This window comes from Coturnix japonica, chromosome 11, assembly GCF_054131305.1.
Source record: "Coturnix japonica strain WE chromosome 11, WE-NBRP24, whole genome shotgun sequence".
Lineage (NCBI taxonomy): Eukaryota > Metazoa > Chordata > Aves > Galliformes > Phasianidae > Coturnix > Coturnix japonica.
Genome location: NC_140673.1, coordinates 12376376 through 12402988, shown reverse-complemented (window position 1 = coordinate 12402988; position 26613 = coordinate 12376376). Strand labels below are relative to the sequence as shown.

Sequence of the window (26613 nt, the reverse complement as noted above, 5' to 3'; positions counted from 1 at the left end):
CATCTGGCCTGTCCTTATTTGTTGTAGAATTTTTTCCTCCCTCTTTCTCTGAAGACATGTTTGCTCATTACTGCTTAGTTCTGACAGTTAACTCAGTGAAGTGGTTTTGTTTCAAGATGCATCTTAGAGGTTCTCAATGGGATGTAATTTGGACAGTAGGAAAAAGGGACACAGGCAGCTTTTATAACAGAGGCAGACTGATTTGGGCACTTTTCTCTGCATTGGGAATTCTCTGCATTCCCCAATAATATCTTCAAGTGATCTGGCAAAACACAAAACAGAAATAGTTTACAAGAAGGGAAACTGAGAAAACATGAGTAATGTTGTTGTGACTATTAAGTAAATTGGCATGTAAAATTCAGTACTGAAAAACAGAAAGTAGTATAAAAACACCATATACAGCACAAGCTGATTTATTACGACCAGTCTCTTGGGTAGGAGAACACCTCTGCAGTATTTTAAAACTTTAGCTAGGCTTCTGGCTGAGGGGGAGCGGAGTGAGGTTCTTCACTTTTCCTGCGACTATTCTGCTGTACCACTCCTTCACAAAAATGTTTGGAACAGAACCACCTTTCACACATAGACGTACCTTAAAGCTTAGGATCATACTGATCTGAGCTAAGAATTGCTCAGGAGTACCAGAGTAGCAGACCATCCTTTTTAACCATCTTTCTTTCACAGTCTTTCTTCACAGTCAGAAATCACCAAGTTTGATTCGTGCAGTGAAATGCAGAAGAGTTTAGCACTCCATGATAGTCACTCATCTTAAGTTGTTCGGGAAAAAGAGTCATACATGTTTAAAGCACATTTTTCTTTTAAAAGAATACTGGTCATTACTGTTCCAACAAAGTTTAAGCATAGACATCTTATTACATCTATCTGTATTAGCTGGCTTGAATCTAAAGATTTATTTAACAAAGCTTGAAAAATATGACAAATATTTTGTCTAGGAAGACTTCCTGTTTTGGAGGCTGTTTACATGTCTGAACTTCACTCTGAGGGCAAAATAAGAATGCTGTTATTTGAACAAGAGCGCCACACAGTGTTACAAATAATGATAGAAAACAGGCAAGATCTCTCTAACCTTCTCAAACCTGAATGAAAGAAAAAACACATTTTACACTGAATACATAACTCTCCAGAGCAAAACAACCAGTTCAGTGTTCAGCATTAAAAATGTTTTCCTGTCTTAGTTCATCTCGCACCCAAACTTCTGCTTGCAAAAAATAAAGTCAAGCAAAGTAGCAATAAATTCAAATGCATTTAAGCAATTTGCATCACCTAGTTTTGTTTGAAGCATATTCAAGAAAAATCATTTGAAGTTGTCAAGAGCAGATGAGTAGTATTTTGAGGCAAATTTCTTCTTGGTGGGGAGAATTTGCCAATCTAGAAGGAACCAATCTGAAATAAGCTATACTTGATTTGTCATCAGAAGCTTAATCCAAGACAGGGCACATCAAAAGCTTCATCTTTTCATATGAACTTCTCACAACTTCAGCAGGACTCCTTTATGAAGAAAAGCAGCAGAAGTCTCCCTCTAAACAATATTAAGCCATCAGTGCCTCTAGAACCAAATTTCCTGCTACCTGTTTTTCTACCAACCACTTGCACAAGGTGTTTTTGTTTTGTTTTTTCATTTTCACATTTTTATTTTTAAAGATTGTAACAGAAATTTTGGGTGAGTCACTCATACAATCACTTTGCTTCCTCTTACTAGTCATGCAGGTGGAAAGGAAGGTGAGAAAAAAAAAATGGACAAGTCTTTGATTTGAAGATGCTGGAATATGTCAGGAAAGCCCTCATGAACTATGTAATATCACTAGCACTAGGAAAGTGCATTATTTAAGAGCAACCAAGAAATCTGCAAAACCTGTAGCTCTCAGGAAAGACTTATTCCGCATTGTAACATCCAATTTTAACACATATCTTTCAATAACAGTTTCTCCAGGAAACATTTGAACTGCTTTTATTTGTAAAATAAGCGTTTACAACAAAAACGTTGATTGATTACTGCAATGCAAAACTAGTCTAATTTTTATTTGGTAGTGTTTCCACTGCATTAAAAGAGAAACAGTTACGATACTTACATTCATGCTTTAAAACCCCCACTTTCACATGAGAATGATGCAACACAGCACAGCTGTTGTATTATAGAAAGAATCTGGCACTGACTTAATTTAAGAAGCCATCTATCATGTCTGAAAAGATATTATCTTCAGTAAACGCAGCTTATGGAAGAGCTCTCAAAAATTTAGTGCTGGATAGATCTGTGACTCCTAAGTATTTGAAATCAAAGATATCCAAAGAACAAACTGAAAATATCACATAAAGAAAATGCATGTTGCCCTTCAGCTTTTGTTTTGCCATATTTCTTCTTAACCTCCTTTTGTCTGAGAACATCTCCAGATGAGGGGAAGGAGGACCGCTCACCTAAAAACTCACTAGTAGTCTATTGAGCTATTAACAAAAAGGATTAATCCAAGCTCTGTAAAGGCTCTTGTAACTACACGAGTTACTTGAGCAGGCAAGATCTGACCACAAACTTGATACATTCTGAATAACTTGTCTTTACAACAGGCTGCATTGTGAGTTTCAAGAAAAAGAGGCTGAACTACACAGCTTTAGTTAATGGAAAGAACCACTTCATGCCTAAAACACTTCCGTAAGTCAGGATCATCAGATAGCAGAGATCTTGCTATGATGTTCTATACCTAGAATAGTAAATACTGGGACCAATTTGCCAACACCTTTATTCTTAGCTAGGTTAGTAACCCTTCAGTAGAGGTATACTTTGAAAATTTACAACTTAAAAAAAAAAAAAGCAAAGCATTGTACTGCGCAGCATAATAAGGGTTAAGTTATGAGATTTCAGTTAAAGAGTGACCTTCAGTATCTAAGCAAACCAGAAAGCAAAGAAGTTGAGAACAGTCTCCTTCCATTCCCCATACCATATTATTAAGATTAATTAATTACTGAATAAAAAGAGTGTCTATGAAAGTAGGAGAAAAAGTCGGACATACCGGCTCAAAGGACACTCATTTAACACTAAAAGGAGCTGCATTTTCCTGAAGTCAATTCAACTCCTAATCACTATTTCAACAGCACATTCAGTAAAGCAAATACAACTGCAATATACCTGAGCAAATATTTTCACTTAACTTTAAGAATCAAGTTGCATAAGCCCATGTTATTCATACAGAATAGCGATTCAAAAGCAACAAGTGACCAGAGACAGCAGAACATCTACATGCACACAGATAGGTTTTTCCTGTTTAAATTTTGGATAAACAGAACTAGGTTTTAATGTACATTTGCAAGCTTTTCCTTATTATGACTTGGAAGCACTGAGAGAACAAAACAGTATTTTGAGGTGATGAGAATGGCAATCGTACTAAAGAGCTGTAGTTCCCAAGCCCTTATCCCTGTATAAGTGCACTGCTCTTAGAGCAGAGAATACTTTTTGCATTAAACTGCAAAAATAAGCTATGTTTAGCTCAATGTGTAGATCAAGTATGTGACATTTTTTTCAGTAAGTTTTTTTCTTTGTGTGGGACAAAAATTGTCACAAGCAGGAGACTGTCAAACCATGTCATTAGAACACAAAATTGGGATCACACTTTTCAGTTTTCCCAGTAATATTCCCAAAAAGTTCAGGAAATTGTGACTGTCAAAACGGTTTTCTCACTCTTCATCTTCTCACTCTTCTTAGCCTGTAAACTCTAACCACATTGATTATTACACTTATTTAAAAACAACAACAACTACATTCCTTACTCAGGCAGATTCCCATTAAAAATAAGACCTGAAGACAGCTTTCATAGGATTCCAGCATTCTTTTGATTTGAATTGAAGTTCTCCCTCATGCACATACTATTTATTACTCTTCAACCACATCTTCCAGGATGTGCTGATGGAAACATAATAAAAGTATTCCTTGCATGTTTTTCAGCTGCATGGTACTTCACTGCAAGTTTCTTATCTCATACTTGGTTGATTGCTGCCAGGAAGGCAATGAGGAATATTATATTTCCACAGATATAGATGGTTAACACAATCTGTTTAAACAGGTTACCCTGCAAGACAACAGAAGAAAACAAGAAAAACCACAGAAGTATTAGTCTTTCTATTTGTTTCTAAAAAACATAATCACAAGGTAGGTATGTAAAAATGGTTACTTACTTCTGCTTCTGCAGATGTGAGTGATTGCAATATCTGTACTCTGTCATCCTCAATCAGTTCAACTGTTACATAAAAGAAAAAAAATAGTTGTCTGCTCTTAACATGAAGTGCTTTCTATATTCATATAGCAGAAGTTTTAATCCAATGACTAAGTAAATTATTCCTGTACAGCACCAAATTTGAGAAGCACTTGGAAGTCATTTGACCTTTCAAAAAAAATCTACAGCAGAAACAAATTCTGAGTTAACCTACAAAAATTAGGCTTTGGTCATTAAAATGACAAAACAAAGTTGTATTTCAGTGGAATGAATCAAGATACTGAGATCTGAGCTGAACAAAACATTTTCATTTTAGGACGGGCAGGTTTTATTATTTTAAATAAATACTTTCAGTTAGCCAACACAAGAACAGCTTTTGGTCGAACATTTTAGGCTGATTTCTCTAGTTCTAGAGAAATTAACTGGAATTAAATCTGAAGTCACTTTCTTATCACCCCTTCTCCACTTGCTGCCTTACACCATTCTCATATCACATCATGATTCTTCAATACTGAAAGTATCTGCTCTCCAATTTAGGTACAGGTCATTTACTGTGTACAATGATCTCCTTTCAGTGACACCTGCCAGAAAGTCTACTTCCAATGAAGTTACTACTAGTTTCTCTGTAGAGATTTTGGAGACAGAATTTCACTCTTTTTCCCCTGCTTACTAAAAATTCAAGTACAAATGCTTCCAGTTTCACATCATTCTACTCATTCAATAACACCCATTTATACCCGAAAATCATAGTAATAAGACGTAGATTAAATCCACGTGAATCGGCCTCAGCTGTACTTACTCCACCTGGGATGGAGATCACCACAAAAGATGATAGAACAAGCTATCGCTAGCACAAAGGATGACTGTTCTTTAACACACTGGTCTTGAAAATTTTACTCCTATATCAATTTGTGCACCATTATTTCCTAGTTATTCACTTCAGTTTGTAAGTTAGAAATTAAAGAACACCTCTTGAAATTCAGTTCACTCAGATCTTTTGTGTGTCACAGAACTCAGCAAGCAAGGTAAAAATAAGATTAGTTGGTTTGTACCTTTACGTATAAGACAGTAGCTGTGTATCTCCAGAAGAACATCAGTACCAACATGCCAAGCTACAAAACCAATCATTGTATAGGTGTCCCATGGGTCTGGTAGGTCAAGTGCTGGCAGATCCATTCCCAAGAACATAGTAACCACTAGTCAGTAAAAATGAGATGAAGAGATGCTGAGTGCTGTATCAGGGCAGTTAAAACAAATTTCTTAACACACCTTTGTCAACAGATTTCCCACAAAATGCCTGTAGTTTCTGGGGGAGTAAGGTTAAAGGAGTCAATGAAACAAAAAAGCTTTTGCTGTATGGAACGGGTATGGAAACAGAAGGAAAAAGACCAGGAGGCCAAAATAGTTTCTTATTCTGCACAGTGTTCTTCACAGCCATAAAAGCTCGAGCATTTCTTCTGACTATGGAAGATGACCACACTCACTGAAACTTTTGTGCTTAAGTTGTCTATAGAACCTCATCACCAGAAATAGAACACAAACTAGTTTGTAGTCCTGTAAGTTAACTTAAATAACACTGCAACATTGAGCTACATTACTGTAAGAAGAAATTTGCCCAAGTCACTCTGGTATTACAAGTCACTTGATCTCCTTTAAAGGTGCAGAAGACAGTCATGTAAAAGAGGAAGAAAAATCTCTCGAATCCATATTATGATGTGAAAGTCATGAGGTAAGACAACATGTTTTGAACCTCCACCTTAAACAGGGTTGAGTGTAAGAAAAACAAACCACAGATAATAGTTAAATCCTTTGGATGTTTCTTTTTGGTTTTTTGTGGTTTTTTTTTTTTCTCCCTCAGTTTCAGAATTGGAATAGTTTGCATCACACCAGAAAAGATCACATGAGTAAAAAACTCAACATCTGGATGTACAGACAGATGCTCTAGATGAATAACAGTCTAGATAATTAACAGCATGAGTTCCTTCATTTCAAATAAAAAATAGTTACATCTATTACTCCTACTCACCAGCTAGTATTCTAGCAGTTGTACCAATACTCCAGTGAAACCAGTTAAACAACTGCCTCCTATAAAATAAATAAAAAAGCATTTTACTATGTTTGAGGGGGAAAAAAAAGATATTGAAAAGATTTAGTTAAAGGAAGTAACAATAAGGCATTTTATTTCTGTGATTGTAATTTAATGAGTTAGTTGTGAGTACCTTGGTGCATGAGGAGATGGTCTAAAACCTGCCATAAAAGGTTGAAAGATTGTCAGAGCCATCACAGTACAGCCAAGATATGGATGAAAACCTGCTTGCTAAACATAAAACATTTTTTGTTTAAGGTCTTATCCATATAAAGATACAGAAAAATATCAGAAATATGTTAATTTTACATAAGCTAGCAAAAGTAAATCATAGTGGTAGAACAGCACTGTGTTTAAACTAGCAACGGTGACAGAACACAAGCTGTTCTGCAGCTGAATGGAGGTGGTTCCCCAAAGGAGAAGGAGGCAGGGATAAGTCTGCTCAGGTTTTACACCATCTTTCTGTTGTACTAAGGAATTCTTCAATCAACCTAAACAGAAGAGTAGTATTACACTGTACCAGCAATGCTGCAAACTCTTCATCTTCAATCACATGTCATCAGGAAAAGCCTATTTCTTAACTCCTCCCAGTACTGATTTCCTCCTTTCATTCTGTTTGTTCTAGTTTTACTCTAAAAGATCTTATTCATTTTTCCTAGCTATCAGCTCATGCCTGACACATTTGTATCCCACCTTTAATAGCGATTCTCTTGGAGAACTTCCCAGTTTCTGGAACTACCTTGCACCAGATAGTATACAGGTGACAGCAACAGATCCCTGCCCGAACCCCAGCATAAACAAGGAGTTCATTTAGGAGAAAGTGGAAAGAAGGAAAATATGATGGAATATTATCCACTTATTGCTAGAGGAGGGACATTCCTCATCTATGTTGCTAGAATCTGAAGTCAGCCTTCTAAACAGATTTACAGGAAATTCCTTTGTAACACAGCAGAGTCAGCCAGCAATTGATCTACTTCTCATTCATTTGGTTCTACTTTTACATTAGTAAGAGTTAAAAACAAAAGCCACACACTTACTTTGCTCCAACCACCTCGATATATAAAAGGCAATACAAATGAAATGCTTGTAAGCACAACGGTGGTCAACATAAGCATACGATGCACCTGGGAAAATGAAGTTCACATTTAGAAACTCTACACCTTCCCAATATGTATTAAAATACATCTAATGACCCATAGGTAAGCACGTTCTTAGCTGCCTCTTTGGACTTTGCTTTTACTAGTGAAGTAGGTAAGCTTCTGATTTGTAGTTATTCTACAAGTTTAAATAAAGTAAACAACATCAAATTTGATCTCTGATTCCTTAGAGGTTTTAATTTTCCAGCTACAGAGGCAGAACATATAGCTAGAAATAGGAGATATTTTGCCCACCTGAAACCATATCTCCCTTCCAAATAGGAACAAATGAGACCAGACAGGCTTGAAGAATCGTGCAACAACAACACCAATACTAGCTGTACTTATCCAAGCAACAAACATCAGTGCACCTGAAAATCAGGAAAAAAAGTTAATCGTGGGTAATTCAACTATATATTAAAATTGCTTCAGAGTGGAATTAATAGTCTTTCCATATGTATACAGACAGAATATAGCAGAGATAAGTTTCTAACCACCTAGATCAGTCTAAAATGTCATAGCATTTTATCTTGCGAAATCATCCATATAATGATGTTTAAAACACTTTTGGCATGATTTATTATTACAAGCTTTCATCAACAGAATGAGAGACAGTTCTCTCATGAGCCTGGTTTACACTTCAGTACTGAGAAAATAATTCTCTGCAATTTCATTGGCTCTGGACTATCAATTGAGAAATTTTTCATTTCAGACAGTAAACTGGGAGGGGGAGGGGAGGGCAGGGAAATTCTATGACACTTTTCTTGAAATGGAAAACAGTAACTTTACTGTGACTTCATAGTCTCAGATCTTGCTACCCAACAGCATATATAATGCAAATGTCAGAAAGAGAAGAGGAAATACCTACTCTACAATAGTGAGGAAAACAGCTCTCAAGTCTCAGCAGATCTTGAGCAGGAAGTCAACGCTAAAACATGCAGCTTACCATGAGCCTTGATAAGCCTTGGGGACCGGGAACCTCCAATATCCTGGGGAATGCCTGTGACATTGTACATTCCATTGGTGATCAAAGGCTGACGACGATGTTTATAGATTGGACCACCTATCCAGTAACAAAGTGATTTAATTATGGCATATGAAAGTTACTGTACTTGCAAAATAAGTCTAACCCTTATTTATTAATTTAAGCCCTACTGTGACCATGGAAGGTAGTTATACAAGAAGGCTAACATGAAATAAGTTAGGAACTCAGCTTGTGAATCCAAATTTCGAGAGTTCATCCCTCCACAGAAAACAGATCTCTCCCCTAAACACACAAGACGTGAAGAATGAATCCTGCTGATGCTAATCTCCATTTTAAAAGAGATGCACTCACGAAGGTAACAGTTGCTAGGATCAAGTGGGCATGCAACACAAGTATACACATAGCTTATTTTATTTTCCAAGAGCAAATCCAAGAGCCAATAAAGGTGACTATACAAAGTACCTCACTCAAGCCTGGAAATCAAGTCCATAGTTTGGATACCAATTATTACAGATGTATCTTACACTGGGACAACTCATTTAGAGCTGTTAAAAAACATATATATAAAAGCAACCACATATCAAATTTACCTTCACTGGCTTCCCCATCTGCCAGAAAGATGTAGTAACTAGCATTCATGTTAAACCTCTCCTTATATGTAGGGAGGCTAACATTCCTTCTAAAAGAACATTGAAGAACACCATCCACAAGCCTCCATGACACATCTTCAAGAGCATTCTGTGAAACAAAAAACATTTGATATGCAGCCCTTCCAGACAAATAATTATTCTATTGCTTTTAAGGTCACTGTTTGAGATTGTGTGTCAACACAAGCAGTATTCCTATGATATCTCAGGTAATGAGCTAAAGCATTTCTTACACTAACAGAATCAAGAGGTAATTTTTTTTCCACTTCTGCAGTTCCAGATGGTCAGAATACAGTAACAGAATATTAGATATAAAACAGTTCAGTTGGAAGGTACCTGCAATAATCAAGTACAACTGCCTAACTACTTCAGGGATAACTGAAGATTAAAGCATATTAAGTGCATTATCTAAATGCTTCTTGAACACTGACATGCACCAGGTATCAGTTACCTTACAGTTATTCTCTTCTAGTGTTTGACCACCATCAAAGTAAGTTATCTAGTAACTGGTTTAGCTCTAGGGTCAGACCCACACAATTTGGGCCAACTGCTTTCAAGATAAGCTATAAATATTTCAAGATAGCAAATAAATTACCAGCCTTCTCCATAGAACTGTTCCACTCCATGAGAACAGTTGAAAGGTAGAAGCCCAGTACAACCATAAGAAAGTGTGTATAAGAACAGCAGTCATAGAACCAAAGAATGGATTGAGTTGTAAAGGACCTTAAAAACTTCTAGTTCCAACCCCCTGCCATGGGCAGGGATGCCACTCACTGGATCAGATTGCCAAGTCCCATCCAACCTGGCCTTGAACACCCCAGGGACAGAGCATTCTCTGGGCAACCTGTTCCAGCACCTCACCACTCTAAAAAGGTTATGTACTATAGAGGTCATGACTCACTTTTCTGTTTCAAAACCCCCTGGTTAAGCAGATACTTCTAAGCTTAAACGTCAAGACTTCTTTTTGCTGCATCTTCTGCTGTGCTAACACATACAAAGAGATTTGGAGAGTAACTATTTTAAAATTAGCCTTTCAAGTGACATAAGAAATGCTTGCATGAAGAAATAATGAGGCAATGATCTGGGGAAATAATATTCTCTAGTATACTAACTTAAAAGGTAGGTTGCTATGTTGACTTACTGACATAAGATTTGTATTTATTACGAGTTTTTTCAACTCATTACTATGATCTCCCTAGTAGAAGGGCACAGTTGTACCAGCAATGTGCACTAAGTTCAGAACTCTCACCATGTGACTTATTTTTTTAAATAAACTTAGACTTCCAAAGGTAATGTTTACAAGGAAGAAAGAGCCTAACCATTCTCACTCTAAAGAATTCTACATTTAACTTCCTACTTATGACTGCTTTTCAAAATAAAAGCACAATGTAGTCATGGACTGTTGACCATTTCAAACCCATATCTGTTGGGAAGTTGAGCTGCTCCACGTGTACCTTTAAATCCAGAAAAGGAGGACTTCGTCCCTTCAGGTAAGCAGTGCTTACACTAACATGGTGGTCCTCATTAATACACAGATACGTATCATCATCACCCTAGAAAGTTTAAAAGAAAAAAGTATTCATAGATTAGTAAAAACTCCTACTGGCAACCTCCTGAAGCACACTGATTTAATACATGCAACAAACTTGTAGCATTAGTCAGTGGTCTAGCAGAAGACTCAAGACAAATTCTTCTAGCTTTTACGCTATTTCCCATCTTGCAAATATCTCAGTTTCACAGCAGTGCCACATTAAGCCAAGCAGATGACACAGGTGTGACTTACCCTACCCATCAGTGACAACCATATTGTCACAAGGTTTTACATAATTACTGAATTTACCAAAAAAGATATGGTCAGATACTGATGGTATTTAAAAAAAAACTCTTTAGCTAGAAGTGGTTTCTCATTGCTGTATAGATATAAAATATTTAAGAACTAAGTGCTCTTTTACTAGGAAGAGGAAAATCAAAAGTATCTCCTTTGTACAACAGATACTTTATAAAGCATTCATATATAATATTTCATAATTGTCAGCAGCATTCACTTCAACCACAATTAAAAGTCTTTGAACACATTTTAAAGATTGGATTGAGTCACCATATTAATGACACTGAAATTCAAGTGGTTTTTAGAAAACTTAACATGCTTCAAACAGATGGTTTGGTTTCTCTTTCCTAGGTAGCAAGGCAAGACTAGTCTTACCAGGATTTCCAATCAGCTACTGTATTACTACTAAGGTTGGATTCTGTGAGGACAGATACCCACAGGAGTAATTACTGCAGAAAGCCAACCTCAAGCTAAGACTCCATACCACCTATAAAAGGCCATCACCTCTTCAACAGCATTATAAGGACATTTCTTACTTGTTTTCAGTTTAGAAATATTTCAGAAATATTTCATATTTTCCATATGCATGTTTTGCTAAGGTACCACTGAAACTCTACTAGGATTGCAAAAGAAGCTAGAGAGGTAGAATAGGATACTCACCATCCATTGGTCAAAGGACAGTGCAAATGCTAAATATCCTTCACTGGGACCACTCATTTCAATAAGTACTGAACTCCTCTCTTGATGGAAGGATAGGAAAAAGCAGGAAGCACTCTCAGGATCACAGTTAGAAGGGTTCCTTAGGCAGAACTTTGTATTTCCACAACCTGATGCATTAAACTAGAATATTAATCAAACATACATCATTAGTAATGAGAGTTTTTCCACTCTTCCTCCCTTTTTAACCTTCTCTAGAAGGTGGCACTTCTTTCAGCTTCCTTGGATGCTACCTGTGCCCATATACCAATTTCTTAATTCACCCCTACACTTACCAGGGGGTAGAATTTATTGCAATTTTACATACTAGAATGTATTTTTAGTTAAACTGAATTCCCACTTCAAAGACTTAATTCAATAACTTAAAAGTCTGGGAAAAAAAGTCAGCTATAGGGTAGGAAAGAAAGGAAGACCAGCTTTGTTTCCTCTTTAAAAGTAGCGATCCCACTGATAAGCAATGAGACAACACGTGTATTACAAATCAGTGTTACTCTGGATCAAGTACTAATGCTTTCTCAGTCCACCAAAACTTCAGGAAACAGAAATCAGTAATATTAATTAAATCAAAAGATCCTGAACCCGCAGATTGGAATCAAGAGCAAAACAAGACTATTCTCACCTCTCTTCTCAGATGTACATTTTTCTTTATTAAACTCTGGCCTTTAAAAAGCTGAGGAACATTTAGAACTTCTGTCAATCCAGAGGCAAAATATCTGAGACTGTATTAATGGGACTTAAATTCTATTCATCACAAGCATAGGAAATTGCATTTCTTGGGTTTATAATTACTTACAGGCTTTGTTAAGTAGGAAACTGAATGTGCAGTTGATACAGCTTCTGATGCTGTGTACAAGGGTGTTGTTGAGAACAGTGCATTAGGCTGAGAAACAACAGGACCAGGAATCTTCACCCAGAAAATCTTGTATTTCTTCACAACTGTGGCTCTTAAGAAAACCCACACATACGCTTGATCAGTACTATATACATCAACAGCTGAATGTTATTTAAAAAAAAAAAAAAAAGAAGAAGTCTGCTGTTTTTACAGCACACTTCTGTCTTTATGGAGGCCTCTATCATTTCTTGTGCTTCAAGTGGAAAAATACCTAAAATACCTATGGAAAAATAATTTTAAAGCACCCAACTGCATTTTCCTTACATTCTTGCTTCCAGCATAGATAACAGTCTCAGACGACAGATTTTTATAACTTTGCTTATATCCAGTAGTTCTGGAAAAAAAAAAAGCTGACAGTATAGTGGAAGAGAATGTGTAGTATTTTGTTATGTATAAAGATTCACACTGTGTATTACAGAACTATATATACACAATAGTTCATCAGTTAACTAGAAATTCTAGATTGCAGAATACCATTCTACTCTCATCTCAAAAATAAAATGAGCCTCACAGATTTCCCTAAAGAACAAACACCTGCATTAATGTAAGCAACCCTTCTCAGTTGCTGGCCAGTATTTGTTACAGACAATGCTACATATTTATCTTCTGCATTTTAATATGCCAGAACTAACATTAGGACTACTTACAGAAATTGCACATGTTTTGGTGCACCCCCAGGAGCAATCCAATAAACTTTTACAACTTTCTTTTTCGCTTTACTTGTGTGACTGACAGCTGAATTCTGAAAACAAACATATTAAGAGTTACACAGTATATGCACTAAAGAACTTTAATCTAAACCCTGAATAAATATTGCACCATTACCCTGCAAATACACAGTCTTAGCAAAAACTTCTTAGCTTAAGTTAGTTGTGATCAACAATACCATGGCCTTAAAGAACTAATGAATAACTGGATTCCATACGTATCATGTGGAAGAAATGGAGAAAAAAAATGCTTCCAGGAAAAATGAGAACTTTGTTCAGACCAGCTCAAATAAGTTTATAAATTTCAAGCTAGCTGCTGAAACACTAGTTAGAGTCAATCCTTTGCATGAGGCTAAACCAATTCATCTAAAACTTGATGACTTGAGACTGTGATCTGTTAATAAGAAGGCTCCATTAACATTAACTGACCAAACAACACTAAGGATAATAGCCTGTTCTAGCCTTTGTTTTCCACAATAATTGACCTAAACTTTCCTCGCTCTAAGACATTAATTTTGTCCTTAACAAGCATGAAAAATGATAACTCCCCTCTTCAAAGCAAGTAGAGCATGCACTCATCTTTTTAAGAACAAGCACAATGAGATGAATGCAGAACATAACATTCATTGTACTCAAGTTGTGTTATGACTGCTACACCTTACCACAGTAGTATTATATGACCCAGAGAATTTAAATAGTCATAAGAATAGTCAGAAAATTGCAGTGAACCATGCCTATGAGATAAATTTTATAGCAATTTCCTGAGAGATTTACTGAGCTCAAAGATAACAGAGTAGAAAAATTTGTTCTGCACTGTTACATACATGAACTAGTACAAATACTTCAGTGCCCAACATTCCATTTTAAGATACTAGACTGTACCATGGTATGGCCACATGTCAGAAGCTGAGAATGTCTTCGGTCAACTAATACGAAAGAACCAACTGCAGGGCTATCCAAGTCTTCTGCATCCCGAGCTTGTAAGAAAAATCCTTCAAAATCTGGACCAGACAGCTGAACTGAAGAATCAAGAGAAAAGGAAGCTGTAATATTCTCCAGAGGAAAAATGAAGTGCTTCCACAATGACCAGCTGATTTTACAAGTGGCTGCTCACTAGGTCAACTGAACAAGACTCAATTTCTTACATAGTTCTGGATGTAGTTAGCCAAGTAAAGACATACTACAGTACAAAGAAACAATTAAACTCTTCAGTTATAATTGGCATCATACCTTCTATGCTGTCGCCAGGTCTAAATTCAGTCCTATTAACTGTAATGACATGCTCAGGTGACAGTTTTGGAGAGCTACCATGACAGGGTACCATGCTAGCACAGGCTTCTCTTACTTTCCCATTTGGATATCCATCCACAGATACACGGAAGCAAATAAACATCCAAACAACAAAAGCAAGGCCAGGCAGCTCCATCTGAATGAAAAACAAGAGTTACAGGCAATTAAATACAATAAGCATTTGCATAGCAGGTTGCAACTCATCCTACAAGAGTTAGTTCAATACTAACTTTTAGAAACCTGCTTAAAAACAAAAGTACTTGAGAGAAAACACTAATCCCAGACTAATTCTAATAACTACAAGAACATTGCAAGAATATCCACAAATATTGTGTTTTAGGTGGTTTATATGTTCAAGAGTATTAATAATAGTTGGACTATTCTTCTTAGCAAATTTAGAGATGACTAAAAAAGAATTTTCCACTTACAACTACACCATTCTCATTGGGAAAAAAAAAAAAAATCCAAGTCCTCTAAAAAGAAAATCTATAGTTTAGAGAGATCTTAAAATGATTTCATTTATATATAAAGATCCACAATATTGAGGAAATACCGAGCTAACATCACTCCCGCTCATTTATTAATCATAGCTCCAAACTATGTATCATCAGAGATTGCTATTTGTTTCCACAACTCGTGTCTATTTCTTCACATATGACAAAGAACTCTAAGATGACAAGTTCTTCTTTCTTCAGAAGACTAAAGTTACCAGACATGTGAGAAATTTTATACAAGTAGAAGAGCAATAATTTGTTATGAGAAGATAGACAAAGACATACCTTTATCAAGCAAAAGAACATCTTAAAGTCTTTTGGATTCTGGACTTCCAGACAGTATGATTTCTTGCTATGACTTTCTTAAGGAACGGAGGAACATGAAAAACCATGTGAGGTCATGTGACTGAGAAGCCTATAGCAGTTATAAGAACCCCCTAGTCCCAGCATTTATTATGTGATTATTTGCTTTGACACAGTTCTGTTTTCAAGAAACCATTTTGTTACTCAGCAGCACAAAGGCCTTACAGTTGCACCCAACACTTGTAGAAAGCTTTAGTCAACCAGAATTTTTATGTTTAATGGGCTAGGAGAACGAAGACACCATCCTTTCAATCCTTAAACAGAAAAAAAGTTGATTATCAGCTCCAGCAGAAGATGTACCAGGCAAATAAGTCTGCTTTACAGAGGAGTCATGTTCATTTTGCACTAAGTGATAAGAAACATCAGGTAAAGATATCCCCTGACAGAACATATGGTTGTGAAGATAAGAAGGGCACAGAGCTGTTTCAAGCTGAGCTCTGATATCTATAAGTCAAAAAAGAAAATAAAAAGAGAGAGATGTAATTAGTCCTATATTCTGTAAGAATAATCAATATTGATTTTCCAAGACTCCTTATACATTCTGTGCTAAGCATCTACAATATCCAAGGCAATGCTGCATTTGTGTTTCAATTTAAGAGCACATTGGCAACATTGTATCAGCAAATACAAGAAAATTTAGGGGAGGAGATTCAGCAGCTACATTTCAGAAACCAGAGAAAATATTAAAAAAAAAAATAATAATCACTCAACTCCTTAGATACTCATCTAGGGTAGCACTGATAACGACTAGTTAAACTGATGTTTTCTTTTAATACCAATACCTACATAGATGAAATAAATTGCATTGATGGAGATTTGTATGTTAAGGAAGTATTTGGGAGGCTAAAAACTAAGCTTCATAACAACTGTGTTATTAAAGTAGCTTATACATATATGAGAAATCTTCAAAAAAAAAAAAAAAGCTGCTGCCAGAAGAGATAAAGCTGAGTATCAGAGAGACAAGAAAAAAAAGAGAAGGTTCACGTTCTAGTTGAAGTAGCAGAGGATGTGGTAAGGATTTAAAACAAGTAATATGCTTCGATAGACTCACCCAACTCAAAAGCTTGCAGGAGAACAAGCAATGCCCAACACCAAAACAAAACAAAAAAAAAGTGGTGAAAAAGAACTATACAGAGGAGCAATTTTATTATTATTATTTTAAGGAGGATTAACTGTGGCAATCTTCTCTGTGCATTTTCAAGGGAATGGGAATTTCTTTTAAATAGCACTTTCCAGACTTAAATTTATCCTTTAACTTGTTACTCAGTTGTGTTGAGAAGTCCATTTTAACTGGGAAATACAATCCAGTACTTCACATTCTCTACCTACAGAGTAAAGCATGCTGAATTAATACAGGAAACACTACTAAAACATCAGTCACTCTGTAGCTAATTAACCGACTTGTAGCTTTATGAAAACTCTCAAAAAACATCTGTAGGGCTTCAGGTAGTAACTGGATTGCTAGGGGTTATCCAACAGGGTATGCATAAAACACAGGAGGGAGTTCAACAGTCTTTTAGATGGATACATTAAACCTGTGGAGTTTTAAAGACGAAAAGTAGCTGTATTTTCACTCAGTCACAAAGAGGGAAAGGAGGAAAGAGAAGTCATAGTTACTCACCATCAGCTGGCTTATTTGGCAGCCTGATTTAGCTATTTATTGTGTGGCTTCAAAACTGACCACAAATCAACTAAGAATTAAAAGCTAAAGGGGTATTTCTTGGGGCAGTTATCTATGAATACACAGCATTTGTATGGCAGTGTTTCTGGGTTATCAGTATATCCCCGAAGAAAACACAGGGAACCATGGGGTTCATGCTAAATTTGCACACTTTAAGCTTACTTCTTCCTACATTGAAAAAGACTTCTAGTCTCTGCAGGCATAGACAGCTTAGAAAACTCTGGCAGCTCAGTTACTTAAAAGCACAACACCTACACAAACATAGGATCTCTTTGCAGAAATTGTCTTTCAACTACTTAACAGAACTTCATTAGCTGCATAGTACGAAACTCAAAGCCAGATTTAGAGAGGGAGAGGTAAGACAAAGACACTGATAACCAAAAGGAACAAAAGCCATCATGGTCAAAATTTATCTCCTGAGCACCATAAGAGAAGAAGGCAAGCAGGAGAGGAAAAAATTATCTAAAGCAGAATAAGCTGTAAGAACCAAAGATGCTTGGCCACATGATACTTTGTCACTTTTCTGTTGAAACCTATTCTTACAAAGCAGAAGCGGAGAACCATACTGTCTAAGAGTCATTTTTCCCTCTGAGTAAAGGAGCTTGTGTTAATTTCCCCTGCTCACTTAAATGCTGTCATATCAGTATAGCTGCATGAGCAAGGGCAGAAAACAGACAGCATTGACACAATAACTCTTTACTTCTCAAAATGAAAAAAGGAACACACACACACACTCACATGATGACAAAACACACACACCTCATCCTTATGGTCTTCCTACAACGAAGACATTCAAAGAGAAATTTAAGATTTCTAACTTCTTTCTAAACAAACTTTTATGAACTCTTAACTACAAGTACTTACATTACAGCCAATCTTTCTGTAACAGTGTTGAAGCCTAAATATAATTACCTTTGACTTTCTATTTGTAGTAAGTGAACATACAGCACACTTATCTTCTACTTGACTTACACCTCAGTGTTAAACTTGATCATAATCGGAATCAGAGGAAGTTCTGCAACAAGAAACAGTACCCAGTAGCTACAAAGGAAACGTTTATGAGTGATAAGGCACATATCTTATGATTGCCCCCCCAGCTAGGCCTACAACCTCCTAGGCTTCAGCTGAATTGCATAAAGTTACAACGAAGCACTACCCCACAGCTTCTTTTAGTTTGAACTTCCACAGGACAGTTTCATATTAAGTCATTACTGCAATTATCTTCTGGAGCAGTTACAGGGAGAACAAAAATAAATAGCCACAAACTTCTCATACCTTACTCCTCAAAGCATACAAATATAAAGTATGATTTTATAGTGTATTAGACTATATTGAAAATATACTTTCTTTTAGAAAAGAGATAAGGTTTTGCCTGTTTTCCCCTCTTTCTTCTCCCTGTCTTCTACCAAGAATGGACAACAGCAAAGGATTTCACCCTAGTTATTTTATTAACCTTCTATTGAACATCTGCTCTGTGTATAAACCATTAAGACCCCAACCTTGTAAATTCATACCTATGCAAAAAGTTCTCTTAAGCTACAGGCTGACACAGAATTGGCCCTGTTTCAGTTACCCCAACAAACAATTTCAAGCACAGCATTAACTGTAACAACCTTAGTTCAGCTATCTCCTCTGCATAATAAAACAAAGTAAGAAAGCAATAATTATAGAATACTAAGAAGCAAATGAGACACCAGAGGAACTCGAGTGCTAAGCTTTCAGGCGCGTTAAGCCCAAGTCTTCTTTTACAGCTCTTTTTAGAGTATAAACCTCATTACAAAAAACATGCCCACAAGCTTTCTATGGAGATTCAGAAACGTCTGTGTGAAACGCGGCAGTTCAGAGGCGTTTCAAAAAGTTCGCCAGGTTTCATCTTGCTTCCTAATTGCTCTAGCTATTCTATTAAGTGCAAATAGCTTTCAAAACGTTTGCTGTACCTATGTTCCGCTCACGCCCCGCCGTCCAGCAGCACAGTAGTGACCACAGCCCCGCAAAACCGACAGCTAAGGCCGCCCCTCACCTGCCGGCTCCGCCTTCCGCCGCAGGCGCTCCTCTAGTGGCGGGGAGGGGCGGGCAGCGGCCCGAGGGGAAGGCACCCACTGGCAACAGAGGCTTCAGAGGCACAGACTGCGTCGCTGCTGCAGCACGGGTCTGTAGGATGCGGCTTCCCGGCTGTGGAATTTAGTTCCTACCACCGAGAACAGGGGGTGGTGACGGGTGTCCTGATTTTGCAACTAAAGTCTTGCCCCACAGGTTTTACCCAGACCTCGTCCTTGTAAAATCTGCACGGCAGTGCTTTTATTTGCAGTGCTGTTTGCATGCTCCGACATACATGCTCACACAGTCAGGCTTTTCCTTATCAAGGAAGTAACTACACATTGTTTGTAACTAGACCTTCATTGGCAAAGATGACAGTTAGCTACACAGACTGCTCTGAATTTTATTTCTCTTCATTTTACTCAGTTTTCAGTTGTTCACAGCAGAACAAACAAAGTCACTTACTTCCTAGAAACACAGCACTACAGCACACAGCCCACCCTACACACCCAGGATAAGGGTAGCAAAGTATGAGTAGGGCTGCCACAGCTCCCACTGGCTGAGCTTACCGCAGGACCTCTGTTGGCAGAACTGACCCTCTCGTTTTACCTGGCACACAAAAGAATGGTTTGTTTGTTGATAGCAACTGTTTGAACCAAAAGCATGTATTGAGCATTTTCCAGAAGATTCTCTCTGAGAAGTCAGACACTTCAACACATACACCTCCAGACACACCTTCTTTCTGTTTTTTTTTTGCAGAAAGGATAAATTGACCCTTACCTGCTTTCTGCAGAACAGGCGTTTTACTTTCTTACAGAACATAAACACTGTGTGTTAACAAACACTTGTATTAATGTATGGATAACAATAACATATTTACTGCAAAGCAGAGGTTTTTTACTTTAACTACAGCATCCATTAGAAACAGAGGGCTGGAGGTCAGCTTTTATCACTATTGCAAGTTTGAAGAGAGATAAAGTTGTGTAATGTGCTACTGAACTATACCAGAGGAAGATTATGTCAAATGGCAAACTAATTCCTCCGTTATGGAAAATAATGTAATAATAAACATAAAAAGAAGTTGATTACTTTTTTTTGCATAGATTCTAACAAGGCTACAAGGAAGTAAAAGACAGCATTTAGATGCAAGTGCAGTTAAATGAAGATAACTGCAAGATGAGTACATAAAAGCAAATATCTGTTGCTTAATAACTGAGGAAACAAGAAAAAGGTATAATTTAATAAACTTTCACACAGCCCAGTGCACTTACTGATACGTATTTTTTAACCACAAAGTAACAAAACAATAAGCCATTACAGCTAGCTTTAAAGAGACTCCATGTTATTATGTGGTTCCCTGTAATCAGTTTTCCCCCTAGCTATTAATTTAACAGTGCAGTAAAACTGGGGAATTCTAGAAGGACAACTCATACCCAGGTTCCATACACACCTGCACTAGACAAACAGTCCCTTTGTGTGATTGATGAAAATATCTCTGCAAAACATAACCTGAATTTAAATCAAGTCTTTTTCAAGCTTTTCAGCTTTGTTGTTTTAGTTATGTCTTCATTTGTTATATTAAAATAACTAGTTAATTATCTTCTTTATTCACTTGCACTGAAATATTGCTTTATTAGGAAAGCAATTAAAAGCCAACAAAATCATTACCTTAGGATGAAGCCTTTTTCCTACAATGCAGTTCTTACATATTTTGTTTTATTTTCCCCTTCACAAAGTGAAACTTGAGTCATAGAAATGATTCCAACCACCTAAAAGACAATACATGAAGGTAAAAGTCACAACAGGAGATGAAATCTTTCCCAATCCCCCCCCCCCCCCCCCACACACACACACACACACACTTAATTCATTTAACTTGCAGTCTGACAAAGTTTAAAATGTTTTCCATTACTCTTAACTCCTATTTGCTAATCACATCCTTCTACTTTCACTTACCTTAAAATGTTTTGCGTTGCATAGAGGAACAAAAAAATAGTACTGAAAAACACATTCACACAAAAACACTTACTACCCAGAGGCAAAAAGGAAACGGTATTTATGGTTTACCACGAAATACACGAATTAGCCACCTGGTGGCAGCAGCCACTAAGGAAAATAACTTCGACATCATATAAACATACTTTAGCTTTCCACCACTGCTGTGATTCATCAACAGCTTAAATACATCGTAGCAGAAATACTGAGTCACAGCCTAAAGCAGTGATTGAGCACCTGGTGGAAGGCAGGGCCAAACCAAGGGGAGCTCAGGTGTGTGCAATGTACCTGAGTGATGGAAGAAGGGGTGGAGACAGGATCACCTCTTCCCAGACCTCATTTAAGGGCTGGCAGGGGGCAGTAAGTGTGTTTTGCTGGTACTGGGGGCCTTTTGAAGGTATACAGTTTGTGGGTTTTTGTGGCTTTTCTGTGTATTTGTAGCTGCTGCATTTGGGTTTATTCTTCCTTGCTGCAGTCCTAGGACTCTGTAACCTTTTCTTATACCCAGCTATCATTACTGTGCTTTCTATTGTATTGTTACACATGCATGCAATATTTTTCTGTTGCAATATGTACCTACTTTGACATAAGGTGAATTTAGGCAAACAATATTTACTTGCTCATCTGAAGTAACAGAATTTTAGTTGCTTATGGTAATTAGGGCTATGCCTGTCCAGACACTATGATGCAACAACAACTTGTCACTGTTCCCAGTTTTTCCCTACAAAAAAAAGAAGGGTCAGTGCAAAGAAAAACTTTGTACTAGGTTTCAATTCAGCTTGTAGTTGCAGTTAACAGTTTATGTCATCAGATTATGTTAAGTACCAGAAACTGAGGCACTTGTTGCTTAGTGCTTCTGACAGCAAGCTAGTTGCTCTATGGGAAGTAGATTATTAGCATCTCAGCACATCTTACAGGCACAATGGAATTAATTATAAATATCCCATGGAAATGTTGGGGAATATAGAAACTCAATAAAGCTCACTGTTCAGAACTTTCTTGAGGAAACTTCAAGTATGTGCTTTGGATAAACTGATGGCTGACAACCTTTAAAGTGAGTAAAATGATTTTATTGCAGTGCATAATCAACTGACTTAATTATGCTGTGCACTGAGCTAAGCAGGAATCTGTTAAGTGAAACTGCAAGCTGAATTGAAATTGAGTACAATGCTCTTCTTCGTAATTCCCCCCCCCCCCCCCCCCTTTTTTTTTCCTTTGGAGCCGAGAACCAATTTTCCATTCCTCCCCATCTGATTTCAGAGGGCTTTTCCCAAGTAACCAGTATTCAGTTTTCTCACCTTTTTCAGAGTAATTCTTAGTCTGTCTCCTTCAAGACTTTGTTCATTCTTTATTTGGGCCTGAGATGTCTTTTGTGTGTATGCGTGGATGCTCCGAGTTAAAGCAAGTTTACTTCTTCCCTGGGGATTTCACCGAGCAATGCTGTTTGCTACATGCAATGGCATGCTTGTTAGTACTTGCACAGCGCCTCTGTGAGGTAATTGTGTGGCAACAGCTGAGTATGCTCAGTAGGAATGCTTGCAGGGATTTTAGCTGTTGCTTCAGCAAGTTTCAGCCAATTGTTTGTAGCAATTTTCAAGTGCTTACAAACAGGTCCACATTGTCCATCTGCAATGTATCACACTGTGGTGGGCTGTTTAAATTGTGAGTTGAACTCTGCTTGCACTGAAAGAGTTCATAGTAGGCCCATTGATCTCTCTTAGCTGTCAGGTAACCTCAGGTTACATGAGTCTAGTACCTGGTTATTGCTCCATTGAAAAACTATATACTGGTGTTTTATACAGCAGCCACAGTCATTTATCAACTGAGCTTAAAGAGTTGTCTGGGTAAGATTTAAGAATAGTTAATTCAATGGACCAGGAAAACATCCATGGCATTTTTGTGACAGTTTGATGCGATAAGAAGGAGCACTGTAAAGAAAATAGAGTGCTCAAGAAGCACTTAAAATATTTACTTCTGAGGGGATGTTATAAGAAAAAAAGTAGTTCCACTCAACAAAGTATTATTACAATTACTTTAAGAATAGTCTGCAGCCTTAGATCTCAGTGTGTCTTGCTGGAGTTAACTGGAACAATTTACAGTAAAACAAAAATGCTGGTAATGATTCAGCAAGTTCTGCTTATAAATAAAAAATTGGTCAGGCATGTGTGACTTTGTTTAACTAAGTTAAATGGCACAAGAATGCCATTCAAATGCTTAGTTTAAAATCACATGTGTTACGTCACAACGTTCTCGGAAGAATATCAATACCAAATCAATGTGATGCTGTTAGCTAAAACACAGTCAAATATATATTAAGTATGTGAAAGCTACATTGAGAACAGCAAAATCTTATTTGGACTTCTTTAAAGACAAATGCATTAAATTTGACAAATTTATATCGACATTATTGGCAGTACAGCTTTATGCAGGTATTTTGGCAGGAAGTTTGGCTTGTTTGAAACCTCATTAAGAGAATGGCAGAGCTAGGAATAACATTAAACAAAACCATTAAAGTGTTTCTGAAGTACAAAAATTCATGAGGACTCCAAGTTCAGCTCTGAAAGTTTGAACCATTACTTCCAAATGACTATATGGATCGAAAGGAATGTCCTTTGTCCAGTAGGGACAAGTTAGTGCCCTAGCATCTTCATCTTGTCTGATTTCTTACTTATAAACATTTTAATTGATCCTACTTTTTTTTTTTTTTTTTTTTTTTGCATATCAAACTATTGCAATTTTTTCTTTTATTTAGGAGCTATATTTAAAAAAAAAAATAGCTTGGAGGTGACCAATTAAATGTTCTGGCCAATATTTTATCTCTGTACTAGACTCTGAAATCCATGTTTGTCTAGGAACAGCGCTTGTTTTCAGCTACACACAGAGAAGGTTCTGGTCTAAACAAATTGCAAAGATACATATCTAAAGAAAAAACAGCTTTCTTTCAGAGTTAGGTTTGCATTTCAGAGAGATCTCCCCATTAGAAGACAAAAGCTAGACAGAAGAGCCAGTACCTTTGAAGCTTCCTGTTGTTTGCATCATTGTGCAGTATCCATCAGTTTTACAGATCAGGACAGTGAGGTGTTGAAAAAACAATGCTACCACGTTAAATTTTATAAAATCAAATACTTCCTGTATATAGGCAGCTGGAAGCTCAGTTAAGTTCTCTGTGTTAATTTCCCTGTTGTTACAGGGAGCTGCTGTTCTGTGGGTTGTCTTTCTTTTTGGAAAATACTGTACTTGCGAGTATTCTACTTTGCTACACTTTCAAGTTAATATTTAAGGTAGTCATGAGTTATAGGACTTAAGTGTGACCTGACACCTAGTGAACAGGCTTTTTAAAGTGTACAGAGGCCACTGATAGGAGACGTATTCTGTAATATTGTGCTGTGAAACAGAATGCAGGAAGGGGGAGAGTACTGGGAGGGGAGGAGGGAGAGGGACCTGAAAGGTTCTGAATATGCTTGAAAAAGCTGAAAAAAACACATTTCCTTAAAATGGCATTGATATGGTATCTACTCTTACTTTGAAGCATTATTGATATTTTTTTCCTACTGTAGTGTATTATATTGCAGAGGAAGATACAGCAAACTGAAGATGAAATGGCACTGTGAAATTCACCAAGTAGATGCCAGTGTAGTAAATGCCACGTATAAGTGCTGTTGGCTGTGTTCTGTGCAATGTTCACAGTGCTAGATGTTGCTGGTGTGATTCCCATGATCAGAAAGCATACTTAATTTATCACAGCAAGTAAAAACAGGCCTGAAGTCTCTATGGATATGCCAGAATATCAAGTGATGTGCATGGAGAGAGGATTAGGGAAGCCTCTTTTGTTTTCTGAGTCAACTTCATTGAGGAACCTGGGATAACTCATTTAATAACTTTGTAATAGTCTTTTTTTTCCCCTTTCATATGATAGCTAGTGAAATGATGCTGCTTTAATTATGTTATGAAATAATACTTCATGAACTTCTCTGTTCTGTAGTGCATTAAGTCCTTTATTTAGATTCTTGATGCCTGTTCTAGCTACTGCCATACATGTCAGCCAATGTAACAGCTTCAGGATTTGGAATTGGATAGCTTTGTTTCCGAATCTTTTTTTTTTTCCTGTGAGACTCGAAAATCCTTTAACATAATCCTGGATCTGTTTCAAAACATGTCTGAATTCACAATATGTATCACACAGATGTGTCAGTGCAGACCTAGTAACTGAAGAGTTTTCCTACTCACAATAGAAATTCAAGTAGAGAAGACAACCTTACTAGCACTAGTGAAACTGCATTCAGGAATAGCCTTCAAGCTTTTCTTGTTTCTCAGAAATCTGCACTTCAGGACAGTTATATATGCAAAGGACATGATTACATAGGCATTGTTTGCTCTCCCTCTCTTGAAACTGTTCACCACATATGCAGAAATCTCATGAGATCTCTATATCCTTCTGTCTGCAGCATGTGATAGACCACAGCAAGTCTGGAGGCAGGGGCACTGGTACAAGGCTCTGTGGCAGCACAGCTGTAAAGTAATTTCTAGACACTGAGGACTGTACCAAATTCAGGGTCAAGATCTTTCAATTATATGTCTGTTGAGTTTAAGTTGCATGTTTTGTTTTATTTTCTTACTCCCATACATCTTGAAAATTAATAGAGCCATAGAATGGCTTGGGTTGGTGTCATGGTTTTGTGGCCCAAAAGACCATCAAAGGTACCAGAGATGGGACAGCCTTGGGCCAGTGCCTCACTGTCCTCTGAATAACAAATCTCTTTCCTAACACCTAATCTAAACCTCCCCTTGTCATCCCTTGTCCTGTCTGCTCATATAAGAAAGTTGCTCTCATTTTTTCAAAAAAAAATCCCCTTTAAGCACTCAAAGGCTACATTGTGTCTTTGTTAGGGTGCTTCCAGTGTGGAGGGAGCAGAGCATGTGTAGAGCTGTGCTTCTGTTTCAGCAAGTCCAGCCTGTATGTGGAATGTGCCTGCTTAGGGAACCGAGTCAGGAGCAGCAAGGCAGGAGGAACACACTGCAGCAAGATACAGGTATGAGGTGTCCTGGGTGACTGGAAGCAAATGGTTAAGTCTAAATGGTCTTGCAGACTTCTAGCTCCCCAAGTACACTATCTTTGGAAATAAACAGTATAGCAAAGGGGCTGTAAATCGAGAAGTATTTTTTTAAATGTAGTTCTAGACCATAAAAATAGACTGACCTTCCAAAAACGCGAGGCTGACCTTTCCAGCGGGGGCAGCTCGCGGCATCAGGGCTGAGGCCGCAGGCAGCCGCTCCGCTGCGGGGCCTCCTGCTGACGGCCATTCGAGCATGCAAAAAGGCGTCGCCGGGAGCCCCGGCTGAGAAATAGAAATAGAGGGCCACCTTATCGCCCTCCTTGAGGGGATCCCGTACAGCCGCACCGGCACCATCCGCAGCGCGGGGCGGGACCGGCCGCATCCCCGGGGTGGGGACGATGCTCTCGCGCGAGCTGTGCCGGCACCGCCTGCATCGGAGCGGGGCCGGGCGGAACCGGGGAAGTTTATTTCGGAAAAGCAAGAA

The 26613-nt window shown here is 37.6% G+C and overlaps 2 protein-coding genes across 26 annotated transcripts in view; one reads left to right on the top strand and one right to left on the bottom strand.

Annotated features, from left to right (window-relative positions):
- Nucleotides 1–1950: 1950 nt before the first annotated feature.
- FRRS1 (ferric chelate reductase 1) lies at nt 1951–26530 on the bottom strand. 24 transcript variants are annotated; one of them, XM_085511227.1, is made up of 18 exons: nt 26273–26510; nt 20749–20849; nt 15285–15361; nt 14446–14641; nt 14098–14234; nt 13156–13250; nt 12410–12560; nt 11560–11739; nt 10526–10624; nt 9015–9162; nt 8386–8502; nt 7695–7810; nt 7341–7427; nt 6437–6534; nt 6244–6302; nt 5270–5413; nt 4180–4241; nt 1951–4073 (listed from the first exon to the last, which is right to left on the bottom strand). In XM_085511227.1, the coding sequence occupies exons 3-18, from the start codon at nt 15303–15305 to the stop codon at nt 3981–3983; spliced, it is 1803 nt and encodes a 600-aa protein (XP_085367353.1). In that variant the 5' UTR covers nt 15306–15361; nt 20749–20849; nt 26273–26510; the 3' UTR covers nt 1951–3980. The 24 variants fall into 24 exon arrangements, 20 of the variants coding, with proteins under 20 accessions (XP_085367353.1, XP_085367359.1, XP_085367350.1 ...); XM_085511233.1 differs by lacking the exon at nt 15285–15361 and adding an exon at nt 17956–18058 and having other exon boundaries at nt 26273–26502; XM_085511224.1 differs by lacking the exons at nt 20749–20849; nt 26273–26510 and adding exons at nt 17908–18058; nt 18981–19065.
- AGL (amylo-alpha-1,6-glucosidase and 4-alpha-glucanotransferase) overlaps nt 25973–26613 on the top strand; it is a 29028-nt gene continuing 28387 nt past the window's right edge. Inside the window, exon 1 of one of the 2 annotated variants that reach the window (XM_085511215.1) lies at nt 25973–26105. The gene's annotated coding sequence lies outside the window, so the exon portion shown is untranslated. The remainder of the gene's footprint in view (nt 26106–26613) is intronic. The other variant, XM_085511213.1, reaches the window with a different exon arrangement.

What these genes read in the sequence shown, in the direction of transcription:
- FRRS1 (XM_085511221.1), bottom strand. Translation starts at nt 18,038, where the DNA reads ATGATCAAGTTTAACACTGAGGT. An exon ending in TGTTCTTTTGCTTGATAAAG is followed by an intron (nt 14,642 to 15,284) that starts GTATGTCTTTGT and finishes TTTTTCATTCAG; the next exon opens with ATGGAGCTGCCTGGCCTTGC. An exon ending in AACTGCTAGAATACTAGCTG is followed by an intron (nt 5,414 to 6,243) that starts GTGAGTAGGAGT and finishes TTTACTGACTAG; the next exon opens with TGGTTACTATGTTCTTGGGA.